The sequence below is a fragment of the Abramis brama genome (genome assembly GCF_963993115.1).
Source record: "Abramis brama genome assembly, chromosome: 12".
NCBI classification, from domain to species: Eukaryota; Metazoa; Chordata; class Actinopteri; order Cypriniformes; family Leuciscidae; genus Abramis; species Abramis brama.
Genome location: NC_139974.1, coordinates 24,148,713 through 24,166,866, shown reverse-complemented (window position 1 = coordinate 24,166,866; position 18,154 = coordinate 24,148,713). Strand labels below are relative to the sequence as shown.

Below are 18,154 nucleotides of genomic sequence, written 5' to 3'. Positions count from 1 at the left end.
AGCTAAGGTAGAACACAGGCAGCACATAGTTCAATATCAGGCATCAGATGGTGTAATACCATGGTACTTCGATATAAAAAAAAATGGTATTACCATGATAATACCATAATACCAAGACTAAAAGTCATTATACTTTGATATCTGTACCTTGATAGTGAATTATTCTCATATTCTTATAGTATGGAATTACAATGGAATGTTCCAAAACCTGTGACATGACATAAAAAAAGGAGGGAAAATCTGACGTTTGTTGATGTTAGTGAACACATTAATGAGGCATCCAAAGGACACTGATATGTTCCATGCATCAGTACACTTATGTAAAATTATAATACAAAATAAATGAACCAAATGATACTCACAGTTTAGGTTTTAATTAATGGTGAAGTGAATGTACATGTATTACTTGAAAGACCTTTTTAAAATACCTTTACATAAATTTTTTACTATACAGCAGTTCTGTATCAGATTATTATATCACTTAACCTGTAGCCATACTGTTTGCACCTTATAAAAACAGGATAGTGTAATACTATAATTACAATTAAAACAAATGTTTGATGTCAGGAAGACGAGATATACAATATAATCAATCTACAGCATGTCTCTATACAGTGCACAGGCCCTCTTGGTGGCCTACAAAACAAAGTGTACCATAAAACCAGCAGTGACATGGAAAAAAAAATCACTTTTATGTACCAGTCAAAAATGCACCAAGATTTTTCACGACTCCATGATGTAACATCAACCATTTTGTTTTAAATTGTTCAATGAACTATATCATCATCAACATCTGAATCTTGTGAAACATGTCAATAACATGTCCAAGTCATATTTAACCCCAATACAATACAATAAAAAAGAAAAAAAAAGAAAAAATGTTTTGCCTAAAGAAAATGAAGCTTAAGATCATTAAAATTTTTGGCATTGTGAAAAAAAAATAAAAAAAAATTAATAAATAAAAAAAATCAGTAATATGATTTTTTTTATTTCCATTATGGTAGTGTGATAAAAAATAATAAAAAAAAAAACTCATTTTAATGCATGCTAATATGAAAAAGTATTGAATTACAGTATTGCATTGTAATAAAGTAAAAAAAACAACAAAAACAATTATATATTACAGTAACAAGAATTACCATTGAGAATGTGCACTGACAAAAAAGTAGAAAAAAGTTACAACATTGTAATAAGACTATTTTGGGGGAAAACATGCTTAAATGTCACGAAAATAATATCACAATGCTAAAAATCTTAAAGGCTTAATTTTCTTCATGCCAAAAATTTATTTTTTCTTATGATTTTGGGGTAAAATATTGCAAGTTTTTGTGTGATTAAGCTTGAAATATCTAAAGTGAAGTGCTGTGTTGTTAAAAGAGAAGAATATTAAAGAAGCTGGTTTAATCTGTGTGAACAAGTAAAAAATTATGGTAATTTACAGTAAAATGCACATAGAAAGTGACACTGTGTGCTGACGTCCTGAGAATGTCAAAGATGAGCTTTCAGATCAACACACATCAGTGTGTGTTTAGGGTGAGAAACAGTGTTATATGCAGACTTTGTTCTGTATTACTCTAAGGTCAGGTTAACAAAGTTATTTCGTACCAGTGTTAAGGCATGAGTGGACAGCATTTATAAACACACATTCACACACACACACAGTCTCTCACAATCACTCGCCACTAAAAAAAGTTTTATCACCAGTGTCATCATTTCCATAAAAGTATTATTGTTTGAGTACACATGCCTATTCTTGATCACAGAACTGTGTGTACCATAAAGACAATTAAAACACCCCCAATCCACACAGTTCTGTGTCCTCTTTTCCCTGAAATACTCCAACAAAGTGATCCGGCCATGGGAATCATGGGAACTCTACAGAGAGCTGGCACTTCAGACCTGCTGCCCAAAAGTGTCTGAAGTATCAAGTACCAGTGTCCTGCACACACCCACATCACTTCCTCCTCCTTTTCACTCTAGAGAACTGAGCAGCTGGCCTGGGCACACATCAGTATTTGTGGAGGATCATGGGAAACAGGATGCTGGAGTGAGATGGAGGCTTTTAGCTGCAGTTATGGGGGCAGCTTTTATCTGTCACGGGTTTCCTCTTTAGGGATGCGGATTATGGCCGATGAAATCTGCAAAAGGAATTGAAAGAATAAATTACATTTTTGTTATGCACATTCAGTCCATGTGATGGTTAAAGACAATGATCATTTTCACATGCAGATTATTTTAATTATAGCCTTTATTCAGAAAAAAAAGGAAGTCTGGGAATAAAACGGTGGCCGCCCCCTAAACTCTTTCATTAATATTCTACAATAAGCTCTGCATTTCTCCATTTCTCACTTTGTTTAATAAAAATGTATTCTATGTGTATACTACCATTTAAAAGTTTGGGGTCAGTGTGATTAAAAAAATAAAATAAAAAAATAATTATACATATATATATATATATATTCAGCAAGGATGCAATAAATTGATCAAAAATAACAGTAAATGCATTAATAATGTTACAAAAGATTTATATTTTAAATAAATGCTGTTCCTTTGAACTTTCTATTAATCAAAGCATCCTGAAAAAAAGTATCATCATATCAAAATATTAAGCAGCACAGCTGTTGTCAAGAATAATAACAATGAAAATGTTGCTTGAGCAGCATGTTCAAATTATTTCTGAATGATCATGTGACACTGAAGACTGGAGTAATGATGCTGGAAATTCAGCTTCACAGGAATAAATTAAAATATATTTTATTTATTTTATTTTTTACTATTTTAAAATATATTAAAATAGAAAACTGTTATTTTAAATTGTAATAATATTTCACAATAATACTGTTTCTACTGTAATAATACTGTTTTACTGTATTTTGATCAAATAGATGCAGCTTTGGTGAGCAGAAGAGACTTGCTGACCCAAATATTTAAATGGTTCTATATATACAGATATAAATGAAGATCCCATGTGGATATTCTGAATTAAGTGTATATAAGTTCCAGAAAGTATATGAAGAGTTCAGATGCAAAAGCCTCTAAGTGCCATCTGAAATTTTCTTCTAGAATGATCATTTTTATCAAGCTCATATATTTAAGTTCAATAATTTCACTTAAATGGCAATGCAAATGACCTATTAATTGTAATTTAAGTGAAATTACTTAACTTAAATATACAAGCTTTATAAAAATTATCATTCTAGAAGAAAATTTCACATGGCACTTAAAGGCTTTTGCATCTGAACTCTTCATATATAGGCATAATATGCAAATTAAAAAAGTGCTGAAAGTGTCAGACCTGGTGTATATCCTGCTTTCCTGATGAACTTCCATTTCTGAGCTCTTATACTCGTTCAACTCTTTTCTTATGGCCGCCTAGTGGAGAACAAAGAACACAAGAGTAAAGAGAAAGAACAACCTGAACACTCAGAATTAGGGGTGGGAATCTCTAGGCATCTCACGATTTGATTCGATTACGATTACGAGGGCTGCGATGCGATGCTAAAACGATTTTCGATGTGGAAATGGAAGTGATTTGGAAAGTCAACTGTAAGGTTACATTTGCCAGCATATGTCCCAAAATTGCAAAGAACCAAAAGGAAAAGAAATGTGTGCCTGTACTAGCAGCATACTTGTAGTCAATGAATACAAACTTCAGCATATTCTGAATTTCTAACATAATAGACTTCAAACCAACATCCTCCTGTTATGAAGCAATATAATCCTTCAGACAAAAAAATAAATAAACATTTTTGCTGTAGCAAAATCACAAACAGCTTTCATACAAAAATATAGAATTATGTTCCAGCAACTTTCATACAAAAATAATGCTTGTGGACGTACGCATATTCTGAATAATTAGTAACATACAAAGCTGCTCTTATACACAAATAAATAATAAAGAGTCTAAGACTTGTGACTTGAAATTATTGCTGTATACCACAAATCAAAAACAGCTTATACAAAAAAAAGTAATGACCATCTGTAGAGAGCACAGTCAAAATGTAACTTTCTGTGACTGGCATTGCACTGATACACACTGTGACTGTGGAGGGCAGTACAGTAAACCTACGTATAATGTACGTATAACAGATCTGTTTACAGCATATTGATGTGAAAACAAAACAATACAGAAAGCAGCTCTCATACAAAAATAGAAAAATGACTAGTTTTATATGCCAATTTTCCATAATTATGTTAGCTTTTAACGAAGAAGGTGCCGTTTGGATTTTGTTCTCAGCCATCATGCGTCTCTGTTATGCGCACGCCACAGACTGTCCGGGGACTGCACGTCCGCGCTTCAGAATTCCACCTTTTGCGTTCCGTCAATATTACGTTATTAGAATTTATTTATTTTTTTGAAAATCGATTTTTGACATTTGTGAATCGATTCAGAATCGTCCACGTCCGCATCGCGATGCATCTAAGAATCACATTTTTCCTCCACCCCTAGTCAGAATATCACTGGTTGTGTGGAGTTACAGAACTACATCTTAATGATGATGTTATGTGGTCAAATCAACATACAATTCCAAGACTCTGAAGTTGGATGATGGTTGAAAAACAGTGTATTTTCAATGTCATTGTGCTTTTTTAAATAAGCTTAAGACGTCTTGCTTTATTAGACAGCAGACATTTAACTCTACAATTTACATAAGTCAAAATTGAAATTATCTTATATCGGTCACCACTAGGGGGCAGACGAGACCAGTGATTTGTTCAGACCTTGTCAGCAGGTGTAAGTTTGGTCCAGGGTTTGTCAGCACGTCGGTCATAGTCTTGAGCATGAGTGCACTCCACATACTCATGAAAGCGCAGGATTTTTCTGGCCTGGAGCTCAGCTACCGTGGGCCTCTGTGACAACTGCAGATGTAAAGACACAACAACATTTACTTTCATGTCATGCAAGATTAGTACCTACTTGCACCTCACTCAAAATATTTTTGACACAATTAGAAGCAGTTTGTAACCTTTCATGTAACTTGGTTATAGTTTTTGTGAACTATGCATTGATCGTTAATAAGTCAGAAGTGAGTAGTGAGCAAACTTATATATTTTATACTTATATTTAATATTTATTGTATTACATTTTGAAACTCTAACAGAGAGAGTATGGCTGCTTTTATTCTGGAAAAGGATAAGAAAATTAACTTAAGTTAAATTTAATTATAATTTTTAATTACCATAACTTTAGAGACAATTTATACAGTACAGTTAAAAAAATTGGTGTCAGTAAGATTTTTTTTTCCTTTAGAATAAACTGATACTTCTAGGATGCATTCAATTGATAAAAAGTGTCAGACATTTAAAATGTTACAAAAAATAAGTAAAAAAATGTTGCTCTTTTGAACTTTCTATTCATACACTTTTTCTTGAGCAGCAAACCAGCATATTAGTAAGATTTCTGAAGGATCATGTGACACTGAAGACTGGAGTAATGGCTGCTAAATCAGCTTTGCCATCACAAAAAAAAAAAAAAAAAAACTTATTGTACATTGTAATAATACTTCACAATATTAGTTTAATAATTTAGTTGATTTTTGATCAACTAAATGCAGCCTTGCAGCATAAGAGACTTATTTCAAAAGAATTCTTACCGACACCAAACTTTTGAACGGTAGTGTATTTGCCTTTCAAACTAATTCCAAACATTTAAGCCTTTAGTGGTTTTCATGACAAACTTAGTCAAGTAATGAATGCGCCTTCAAACCTTTCTGGTCAGCCTGCGCTTGATTTCGCTCCTTTCTGCCCGTCGGTCCGCTTCATTCTTGGCTGAAACAGAAGAACACGCAGATATTGAGAAAGTTTTTTTGGAAGCATTCAAAAATTGCAACTACCAGGTATGACTGATTACCACAAATACTATGGAGGACTAGAAGACAAGGGGTGTAACTGACCTAGTAGGATATTTCTCTGCTCAAGTTCTTGTGCAGAGGGTCTCTGACTCAACCTCCTATGAGAACATACAAAGCACAAAATACACACAGTGTCAGTGTGGAAAGGACAAAGACCCCATAAAACCCCTCTGAACACACAGCCAGACCTTGTGAGGGTGGTGCTGATCTTGTTGCGGACAGCTTCCCACTGCTCTTTGTTGTTCCAGGCGATGTTCTCCTGGTCCTCAGACTGCTCTTTCTCCTGCTGACGCTCCAGCTTAAGTGCCAGAGTATCCTTTCGCTTCACACGGCTCGCAAGACCACCTGACAAGATGCACCCATAATCCTCATTAGGTGTTTTCACAAACTTTGTATTGATCTTATGTGTGAACAAAGTTGTAACATTCATGATCTAACACAAAGATGATTAAAACACTCTGACATAAGAAATCTGTTAGCTAGAAAAGAGTGAGCAAATTACTACGTTCTGAAGGAGATTACACTATTACTCCATCAAATTTACTTTTAGGCCTATGCGACAAAGTCTCAAAAAATATAATTTCCACCAAGGACGGTTAAAGGTACACTACTATTCAAAAGTTTGAGGTCTGTATTTTTTAAAAATTGTTTTTGAAATAAGTATCTTATGCTCACCAAGACTGCATTTATTTGACCTAAATTACAATAAAAACCGAAATATTGTGAAAGTACATAACTGTCTATTTGAATATATATTTAAATATATTTGGATGTATTAAAATGTTATTTATTTCTGTGACGCTAAAGCTGAATTTTCAGCAGCCATTACTCCAGTTGTCAGTGTCACATGATCCTCCAGAAATCATTCTAAAGGCCCGCTCACACCAAGGACAATAACTATAAAGATAGTGTTCTAAAAATCGTTTTAAATGTCACACCACAACTATAACGATATTGACAACAGAGGATCAATATAGTCAGAATAACTTTCAGAATGTTTTTTTGCCAGCTGATGAACAATAAAAAACATTGAGAGCCAATCGGAATCCATTCTGCTTTAAAGATTTCAAGGTTCGAGCATTTAAAGTTATCATTATAGTTCTCATTCTTGGTGTGAACAAGATGCTTAATGTGAACTTAATATGCTGATTTGCAGCTTAAGATTTTTTTTTAAACGATTTTCAATGTTGAAAACAGTTGCTTAATACTTTTGTGGAAACGTGATAAAACATTTTTCAGGATTCTTTAATGAATAGAAAGTTCAAAAGAACAACATTTATTTCACATAAATCGTTTATAACATTATGAATGCCTTTACTGTAACTTTTGATCAATTTAATGCATCCTTGCTGAATAAAATTATTACTTTCTTTCAAAAAATATTATACTGACCCCAAACAAACACAATGAGAGTTTTATTCAACTGTTTAATTTCTTAAAGTGCTGACTGTCACAAACTTTGTATGCACATATTAGTGCAGGACAAGTACAACATTCCTAAATCACAATTAGACTAGTCAGACAGAATTAAAGCATCCTACTTGTGGGAACATCCTCCTCCTCATCATCTTCCTCATCATCATCTCTGTAATTAATGGGTCCGTCAGAATCGCTCTCATCCTCGTCCTCACTGTTTCCAGGGCCTGCGTCTTCAGGAATGACAGTGACTCGAGGATCTCCCACCAGACCACGTCGGCTGCGTGGCTCCAGCTCCAGCTGTCGTGTGGGCCGAGGGACTGGACGCAGCTTCTGCAGCTCTTCTTCAATGTCAAAATCATCATCCTCAGGCCTAAACAAATCAAAATCATTAAGACAATGTTCAGCCTCAACTCTTCTCTTTATATATTAAATATTGACTAAACCTTGTTAAAGCTACAAAAGTTAGGCTAATCATTCAAAAGCAGTGAGTGATTTTGTCTGTCTTTTGTTGTTTGATGAACATTAATGACACAGACAGCAGCATGTATATTAGTCTGCTCTCACTTTAAGACCTAGTGCATGGATCCAATATAATGAAACATCCAATTTCTCTGTCAACTGTTTATGTTCACCTAAGACATTACAGACTGTGTTTACGAGGATACTTGCAAAGAGGATTGATTGACAACTTTATGTGTATTTGTCCGTTCAAGCACAAGATGTGAAAGAGAACTCCATTTGTCTTCATGGGCTTGAATGGTTTAAAATCGTTTGAGTTTTTAAAATGGCAAGACTTAAATACTCGTGCAAGTGATACAATTTGTGACAACTGTCACAAGTTTTTCAATCTGTTACAAGTAGTACAAGGGTAGAGATCATTGTGTTCTGAGATAAACTGATATGTACACTCACAGTCGCAGAGGTTCGATAGTGACAGGAAGCGAGTATCGTCCCCCTCCTGGAGCATCAACGAGAAATTCTGGAGGTAATTCAAAGAGAAGTGAGTGAGCTCGCTGGGATCCTTCCGGTTTGGGCTGGACCAGGCCTGGACTGTTCAAGGCTCTCTGGATGCGTATGTGCAGAGGTAAGGGCAGCTGGGAGGGTGGCTCTGTAGTGGGGCTGGGTGGGTCCACACGGGGCACTTCAGGAGGTGGGTGGGAGCGAGGAGGGGATGGTGGAATATGGGTTGGTGGAGGAGAGAGTGCTTCAGAGTTTGAGTTGCTGCTGTCATCTGATTGGACAGGAGGCTGGCCAGGAGGAGGGGCAGACACAGGGGCTGGAACTGGGACGGAGGAAGGGCCTGGGGGTGGAGGCTCAGGCTGATTGGCCGAAGAGTCATCTGAGTGGCGTTTGGTCACAGGAGTCATCCTCTTTGGGGGAATAGGAGGAGATCGCTTGACTGGGACATGAGAGGGATCCACTGTAAAAAAAAAAAAGTAAAATCAAAATTAACTTCACAGAGAAAAGAGTTAAAGCAAATAAGTTTGTACGGAAGTGCCAAGCTAGGATTTTATCAGCCAAGTTATTAATTTGCATGCCATGGAATTAATCAAACAGGTATTAGTACAGGATGGGGAGGGATTTAATATTCTACGATAACAGATTAAATAATATATAATAGATTATAATATTCTGGGAGCTTGTTTGATAATAAGGTCTGAAACATTCCACTCTATGCAAGTTTGTGAACAGAAAGGCTTCTAGCTAGAAAAGCATGACTTTTCATAAATGGCTGTTCAGAACAAGCTGCATTCTGAATGCTGACACAAGGGACGTAACAGTGAACATCAGAGTAAAGGCCTATTCACACCAAGGATAACGGTTATGATAACAATACCTATAAAGTTTTAATAATCGTCCTAATTTTATGAGAAAAGGAACGTCCACACCCTAGCTGCAATGATGACAGAGGAATATTGTCTGAAATATTTTCCAGCTGATGAACGATAAAATGTGTGCTTATAATAATGTTATAGTGGTATATAGAAAGTTATATTGGTGTGGAAACGAATGCAGTTATTGTACTTGGTTCTTAAACATCCTACTTCAGTGGTCAGTTTTCTCAATCAGGCCTTGGTTGTAGTGAACATCAAATCAAAATTGACCCTATTGAAGATTCTCAATACATGTTCCTGGTCTTGTTGTACATGATTCATCAATGCGTGTTACTGTAGAGAATAACATCTCAGACATGTAAAGAAAATAACCGCCCTCTTAAGTCCTGAGACAGATCATGTTAAGTTTGCACTTGCAATGTGTCGGCCAAGCATTCACGTCTCAGTTAACATGCTTGCATGCCTAAACGCAGGCCAGTTCCACACTGAATGTCAAAAACTCAATGTTAGACACTGCCACTGCCTCCAAACTTACTCCAAAGAACTTGTTGAGTGACACTCAGTCAAGTTGTATGTTCTGTGAGAGGGTGAAACGTTAGTATACAGGTGCATGTTCAGATGTCATCCAGATTGAGTCTGAATTTAATCTTCATTACTGGTTATTGGTCATTGTTAACACTGGTTACATGTAATGGTCACATCTTTTAAATAGGATGAACAGAATTTCATTCATCTGTTCTCAGTAATCATAGTGATTTGGAGAAGAAATCAAAAAGATGTTGAGTATGGGTGTGAAAAAAAGCATGACTCTGTGAGGTTATTAGAACATTAGGACATGCATGCCAGTTGGTGTGGGATGGGGAGACACCAGGGCTACCTGGGTGGAGCTGAGAGCCCCTTTGGCTGAGGTAGGTGGGCAGGGACAGATAGACTCCAGACTTGCCCTGCTGTCTCCAGCTTGTCCAATACTGAGGAGGCGGAGCTTTGTAATATCTTTGTAACGTTGACACTTTGGGGTGGATGAAGGATTTCATTATGTTTAGCATCTCATACAACAATCACAAGCACTGTTTGACACTGGTCTAGTTCAACAGGTGACACCTATTAAAACCTCCTGCTTAAAGAGTTAGTATAGGCTTTTATTCACATATAAACATTGACCAATGCACATACATCAAGCTCACTGAATTTGGTAAACTGAACTCAAGCATTCTTGCTTGACACACAAGAACCGATTAGGTTTGTTTTCGTGCATCAAGCAAATTTGTGCTTCCGTTTACCATATTTGAGTGGTCTATGTATGTTCGCTGATCAATGTACATCAAAGGTTAAATGAAATCTGTTTATCATATAAAGCAATCATGTTCAAACAGATTTGTACAATGTATTTATTTACTTTTTGAAGCATTCAAATTTGGTGTAATGGACTTTCAAATGAGGGACAGAAAACTCAGGTTTCATTAAAAATATTTTCATTTGTGTTTTGAACATGAACAAAGGTATTGTCTTGGAAAGACAAGAGGGTGAGTAAATTATGAAAGAACGTGATCATCTGGCTCAACCAACTGCAAGAGTACAAAGGAAGACAGGGAACATTTTAGATTATATGCAACTCTATTTGGTCTTATTAGTGGTCCAGAAAGACACACTTCAACTTAAATTGTGTTCAAGTAGGCTTAAAACAAATTCAAAGCCTTAAAATGAACTTTACTAAAAATTAAGTGAGAAGATATTATGATTTAAATACAAGTATGAAAATGTTCAGCAAAATTTCCAACAATGAAGTCAATATAAATACATTTGGGGGAAACACTCAATTGCTCAAATGGTACAGACTATACTGAAATGGGATTGTCCTGGTATCTGGTCTAGGGAGTCTATAAATGGATCTTGTTGGAGAGGGGTAGTGTACTGCGTTTCTAACACTTGAGCAGCTGCTGCCTGCCTCTCATGTCACTGGGCCACAGCATGTCTAAAGTTATCTTTCCTCAATGACACTGGTCCAGCTGTCAGAATGAGATCTCATCTATTTTAAGTCAATCCAAATAAACAGCATATGAATGCAGCAAATCATGGACTGAACTCACTGAATCAATTAAACATCTAAATAAAATTTAAAGGCAGTGTCTTTAATCCATGATTTGGTTCATGACTCTTTACTGATTTTCTGAAATAGAGAAAATGAACAGGAAAAAATACATCTGGAATCCAGGTGGCTAAAAAAGTGAGCGATAACTGTTCTGTTCTACTGTACTGATAAAGTCTGAGAACAAAAGTACAGGGAGTTCTCATGTCTGTGAGAGCAGACAGAGCATCAGCTGCTATAGAGGACAAACAGAGACACTTTGAGTCCTACAGGAACATCACGCACGCACGCACACAATGGTTTTTATAGTGAGCTAATGACATTTTGTAGCCCCTAACCCTAAACTTACACATCACAAAAAAACTTTCTGCATTTTTACTTTGAAAAACAAACAAAAACAAAACAAAAAAAACTATTTTTGAATGATTTGATGTGAAACACAATGTTTAAAACCTGTCTTACAACAGAATTTCCTTAGAACTGTGGGCAGAAGCCAGGGCTCCCCGCAGCACCCAGAGACAGGTGTGTTGTGAGAAAGAAGCTGCTGCACAAGCACAAAGCAGAGCAGAGCAGCACAAACAGCACAGACACATGTCTAAGCCTGCCCATCTCGCTGGAACACTCACCTGTCTCTCTGCTTCAGAGGGAGGGAGCAGCAGACACTAACACACCTGACTCACTTAACACATAGGCCATCATTCCTTTCCGGCGATATTGTCACCTTGTCGTGGTGGAGAGGCTTGTGTGGTCCTGTGATCCCAAGAGCAATGCCGTCTGGAGCTATGCCCCTGGTAGGGCCACACATGGCAGTACGGTCAAGGTATGGTCAGAGGTCCCTGACAAAGAGCAATTGAACCAAGACCTCAACAGTGGAACAGGCAGAGGATGATGGCTGGCCTTAGAGGAGCGCCACTGGCTGTGGAAAAGAGTCTTCGAAGTCCAAGACCTAATAGCCCAAACACAACTTCTGGTTTACAGAGCCATTGTCCTCCCCACCCTGCTGTATGGAGCCGAGTCATGGACCACCTACAGCAGGCACCTGAGAGCCATGGAACAATACCATCAAAGATCCTTACAAAAGATACTGAGGATCAGCTGGGAGGACAGACACACCAACATCAGCATCTTGGAGGAAGCCAACATGACCAGCATCACCACTACAAAAATGTAGTACCAACTTCGAGGGACAGGCCATGTCATCTGCATGTCCAATACACTAGAGTCCTGCACGGGTTCGGGTACCCGGGTCACCCGCAAATTTTGCTAAAACAGGTGAAAAATATCCAACTGTGTCGGATACGGGTGCGGGTCGGGTCGGACACGGGGGAAACACAGGTCTAAACACGGGTTTAAAACAATCACATGCAAACGTAAAAATGCATATTTTTAGGAACACATCTACAAGAATATGCCTGTATTTCAAGTTGATAAAATAATTTAAAATCCACATCAGTTTATTTGTGCCCACGCACCACGCCCTCCTGGGATCTATAACGTTCCCTAGGCTACTTTCACTTTTAAAAATTCATCATAACCACGCACGTGATCTGCAGTCGTCGAGATGGATGCTGAGGAGTTGAAGAAAAGAATAGCTAGTGGAGATTGTAAAATTGTCGACAATAGTCATAAAAAATCAAGTCCAGTGTGTGGGAGATATCTGAAGAAAATATTGTGAAAGGCTTTGCTGCATGCATTTTCGTGTTGGATAGCCGCAAATGTGGAACTTCATCGCTGAGGAAGCACGCAGATAACTGTGGTAACAAAGCAGTTCTATCGAACAGTATTTTTCAAATTTAACACTGTTAAGTATGTGTGGTGTGCAGGGCGTGTTTGAACCCAAAATTGTCAGATGTAGGCTAGACGAAATTGCGTGGCAGATATAACGTTAGTGTTGTAGCCGCGTCTGTTCGATTGGTAAAATGTTATAAGGCTACTCAGTTTTGTGGTAATGTTAGCCATGTTCTTCAAGTAGCCTACCTGTCAGCTTCGGCTGAAGTTGTCCTTGTGTTAATTGTCGTGTAATAACTTCTGTATGACCTGGCAATAAACATTTTTGTAAGTGTGTCTATAATGTGATTGGTTAAACTGATTTTATTTCGGGTGCGGGTCGGGTGTCGGTTCTGTTTTAAGCGGGTCGGGTGCGGATTTTAATTAGTGCTGCTGTCGGAAAACGGGTCGGATGCGGTTTTAAGCACTGCGGGTACGGGGGTGGGTGCGGATTTATGCAGGACTCTGCAATACACGTCTCCCCAGACAGATCCTGTACTCCCAGCTGAAGGAAAGTAGTCAAGCAACTGGCGGGCAAAAGAAACATTACAAGGACAATATCAAGAAGAAAATGAAGAAATTCTATATCACATCGAGCAACTGGGAACACATTTCACTGGACAGGAGCACCTGGAAGAAATCTGAGACAAAGCGGCAGCTTTGCAAAGAGAAAGATAAAAAGGCTCAACCACCACCAACGATTACCACTCTCTCCTGCCCAGACTGCACCAAAGTATGTGGATTGCAGATTAGCCTCTACAGCCATTTGAAGACCCACAAGTAGACCCAATGGAGAGAACAGGCCATAATTTATTATTAATTAACAATTCTGGCAGGAAAAAAATATTAAGAAAAATGTTAATTTAGCTTGTAACATTTAGAGCTGCTATGCCCCTATGGAAACAAAGCATTCCCCCTCTTCTTTCCTGTTTTTCTTCACTGTGCTATACATTACTAACACACAAAGCCTATAAATAACATCTAACACCTGCCAGTTCAGATTATTTGTCCAATGGCAGCGAAATGTCTACATTTTGTATGTGTCAAAAATGTAATGACAAACTTCATTCCTTCTATCACTGCAATGACAAATACCACCAAGCGAAGCAAGTAACAGCTGTTTATAAAAGGATAACCTAAAAGTAGAATGTATGGAGTTGCTTGTATTAACTTTATTTTCATTTCTTGAGCCACAAAACCTCCAAAATACATAAATGCTAAATTGAAAATGAAAATAACTGTCAGAACTAATCTCCAACGGTTGAATATGAAGATATCCCCATATATTAATATCTGTACAAACCTGTATTCCCATATATTAATATCTGTACAAACCTGTACTGAAAGTAGTTAATGACAAAGCATAGTTTTTTCTCAGATTACTGTAATTATTTCCCCCCAGAGAAATTAAGCTAGAAAAAAAATTATTGGGCCACCCCATCCTAAGAAAGCTACAATGTGAAGCAGAGTTTGCGCAGATAATCAAAAGTCTAGATATGTATGGACATTATTTAAAATAATAATTATATGTTGCTAATTTAATATGTGGGTAACAATTTACAATAAGGTTATACAGATTAAAATTAATTCAACAGCTAACATGGAATGACAATGAATAATACTTTCATATTATATATTAATCTAGGTTATTATTTTTTCTACATACACTAATACAGTTTTAACAAGTTGTATAAAATAACATTAAAATTAATGCAATATGAAAAAACAATATTACATTTATACATTAACATTAATTTTGAATAATAAATGCTGTAAAAACATTTTATTGTTAGATCATGATACCTAATGCATTGAATAATTTTTACACATTTAACTTTAATGTTAAGTGTTACCAATATGTTTTTATTCTGTTAGAAAATTTGTAATCCTATAATTGAAATAACTGTAAAAATAACTCTGAACCAGAATTACATTTTAATGGAAATCATGCAGGTCTCTGTCATGAGAATGATTAAACTGGTACTGGTGTACTGGCAAATGAAGTATTACCAGTAAAATGAAGCTCTGTTGATAAATATGAATTAAACACCAATCTGTACCGAGTCAAAACAAAACACTCCAGGTCAGGAAACAATATAGCTGATTACTTAAACTATGAAACCACAGTATGACCTTACATGATGGAATACTGTCTACAGAATGACAATGACTCTGTATAACAGTCAAGGACAAGTACACTATATGTGGTGATAGTCCAGCACAGCTGCTTACAGACTGTGCAGTGCTGCATGACTGGGGTACTGAACTGAACAGGTCAGGGGTCCTAAGAATACAGTTACAGAATATTTTGTATTCCCAAACACATTGTTCTTTTTTCTTAAGACTGTTCTAAAGACAAAACGTAAAAATGTTAATTCCTGAAAAGAATGTAAAAAAAAAAAAAAAAAAAAAAAAAAAAAAAAAAAAACTCATTGTAAATAACATCCAACTTGCCTAAAATCCTAAAGGTAAGATGTGTAATGAATTAATTGGGCTGTTTCAAATGTTCAGCGTTACAACATAACTATAGTCGATACATATGAATACTTATACAATACAATAATACAATCAATTCAATAATACTATGAAGTGACACTAATGAAATATAATGTAAACAATGATTGTCCGTGATGTGACATTTTGCTGAATTCGAAATTCAGTAACAACTCTACAGAAGTGACTCAAATAGAGACCTTTTTTTAAAATTTTATAATTACACACCATACCTGACATGTTCACTCTGGTAGCGCTATCACAGTGAAAGTGCAAGAAAAACAGATGGCAAATGAATGCAAAAGGCCACAACATCCTGAGACAGGCTCTGTTAAATAACTATTTAAAATGCAAGGCGAACTAAAAACTATGGAAGCTTGATTCTGCCACGGAATAAAAAAAATATTAAAAAGGTAATTGCAACTTTTTATCTCACAACTTGTAATTGGGACTTTTTTTTCTCAGAATTGCGTGACACTTGCAATTGTGTGCAATAGTTATATTGACTATCATAAACTAATTGCAATGTCAGATGTGAGCTTACATTTTCCACCTCAGAATTGTATTTGTATAACTCCTGATTGCAACTTTTTGAAAAAGACTGATTGAAAAAAAAAGACAGAATTGCTGGATACAAAGTCGCAATTAAGAGAAAAAAAGTCAGAATTGTGAGTTTATATATTGCAATTATGACTTTATTTAAAAAAATTTAGAGTTTATTTCCTGCAATTCTGACTTTATAAGACGCAATTGCGAGTTTATATCCCCCAATACCGACTTTATAACTCGCAATTGCGAGTTTATATCTCGTAAATAAGTCAGAATTGTGAGATGTGAAGTCACAATTACCTTTTTAGTTGTACCTAGTTTAGTTGCACATTGTACCTTTTTTTTTAATTCCGTGGCGGAAACAAACTTCCATAAAAAAGGCGACACCAAGTGCTTATGGCAATCTGCGTGTAGCACAAAAAGACAGCTTTTGTGGTGTTTTTCATTAAGTTGATCAGCGAGCCTAAGGCAAGAACCGCCATACAATCAGATAACACCAAAGCCTGTCATTTTCTTCTTAAAACTTCTTAAAGTTGTATTAACGTTACTGTGGTATTAAGCAGGGGGGCCTGGTACATTTTATTATGCTCTTTTTATTATGCTTAAATGCCGCAGTCGGCCACTGCTTCGTTATGTAGCTTATGTTTATTACGATTAAAGTTACGTTTAACATCTGCCTCCTTCCCTGAACTTAAAATTTGTTGCGTTAAAGTTTGATCACTTAAAGCAGCAGTGCATACGCCTCTTTGCCGCCATCTCTGTTTGAAACCTGAAATTGCAGTTATTTGCGGAGTTATCCTCTTTACATGGGTTGTGCATCAGCGCCCACGAATCTAATGTTTTGAGGTGTATATGTGGGTTGTCTGTCAACACACCAGTGTGGATTTTCACTATACATCATAATTACAGTTACTACGTCTTGAAAGTATATCCAAAATAAGAAGTTTCACCGGAAAATGTCATCTGAACAAGTAACATGTCTGGCACTTTTGTTCTGACCAACTAAAATAAATAAAGTGTTTTACAATAAATCACGCTACCAATGGTGATTAAAACTAACGATAGCAAATTTAGCTCAGATCACGTCAAACCGTGCAAATGATTATTATTGTTATACTTTGTTCTCAAATTGTTAATATTACCAACATCAACATTGCGTGACTACGTGTCTTTAGTGTGTATTAGCGTTATCTGTAGATATCACTTTCTGTGCAGTCTAATCTCTGTCATACATCTAAAGAAATTGTTCTTTTGACCTCAAAAAAGCAATTTTATCTTCCTTAGAACTTGTTCTCTTTGAAATACAAAGCTTTTGTAAGTACAAAGTACAACGTATTCCCATGTATCTGTAATCAGATGCACATTTAAAACTAGAATATAATCTAATTTCAGTCATTTACATGTGTCCGAAGTCTTTTACTTGACTACGGGTGATTCCCCAGTTGTCAACGATGACTGTCGTTTTGAACTTTCAGGATTACAAGCCGCCATGAAAACGACAAGTTTAATTCCTATCCAGCAGCTGTACGAAGAGGCTACAAACGATTCGCCACCTGCAGCATCCACACACGTGATATACTAGCCGAGACATGTATACGGACATGACGTAATGACGCAAAGACGAACAGAGGCAAACTCGTATTTCCCACAAAAACCGACCCGACCAATTAAATTAGAAAAAAATTATTACAAGCTTACCGATGTGAATCTAAGGTAAGGAGACAGTTTTGAACACTGATTGGTTATTTACTTAATTGATTTTGGATCATTTTTAACCAAAAGTGTTATACCTGTCTAATAAAACGCATAATATATTAAAGTGTCTTTGGTGTTTCCATGGTTTCTATGGAAGTAAAAAGGAAATCAAGGGTAGTGCGTATATGACGTGATTGATAGGCGACGTAATATTTTAAGAAAATATTTGAGAATTCAAAAAAATTTTAAGAACTTTTGGATTTATCTTAAAAAAAATATTAATTTCTTTCTTAAGAAGATTTTCATGAGTCCGGACCCAGTTACTCTAGACACAGTTTTTTTTCTAGTCATTCATAATTACAGGATAAGGATTTTGAAAAGACAAAAATAGAAAACATTTTAGAATATAATTTTATGATGAACTCACAAAAACCTTTTCCCAGGATAAAAATTTTACA

General features: G+C 36.2%; 1 protein-coding gene across 7 annotated transcripts in view; it reads right to left on the bottom strand.

Moving 5' to 3' along the window:
* Positions 1 to 352: 352 nt before the first annotated feature.
* The window catches only part of phactr4a (phosphatase and actin regulator 4a), a 65,258-nt gene continuing 47,456 nt past the window's right edge, over positions 353 to 18,154 (bottom strand). For 4 of the 7 annotated variants that reach the window (XM_084132058.1, XM_084132061.1, XM_084132057.1 and 1 more), the window contains 8 exons: positions 8,184 to 8,691; positions 7,394 to 7,641; positions 6,041 to 6,197; positions 5,895 to 5,950; positions 5,708 to 5,769; positions 4,723 to 4,860; positions 3,296 to 3,372; positions 353 to 2,138 (listed from right to left, as the gene is read on the bottom strand). In XM_084132058.1, coding sequence (XP_083988184.1) covers positions 2,123 to 2,138; positions 3,296 to 3,372; positions 4,723 to 4,860; positions 5,708 to 5,769; positions 5,895 to 5,950; positions 6,041 to 6,197; positions 7,394 to 7,641; positions 8,184 to 8,691 — 1,262 coding nt within the window. In that variant the 3' untranslated portion in view covers positions 353 to 2,122. Of the gene's footprint in view, positions 2,139 to 3,295; positions 3,373 to 4,722; positions 4,861 to 5,707; positions 5,770 to 5,894; positions 5,951 to 6,040; positions 6,198 to 7,393; positions 7,642 to 8,183; positions 8,692 to 9,983; positions 10,116 to 18,154 lie in introns of all 7 variants that reach the window. The other 3 variants (XM_084132056.1, XM_084132055.1, XM_084132059.1) reach the window with 1 other exon arrangement.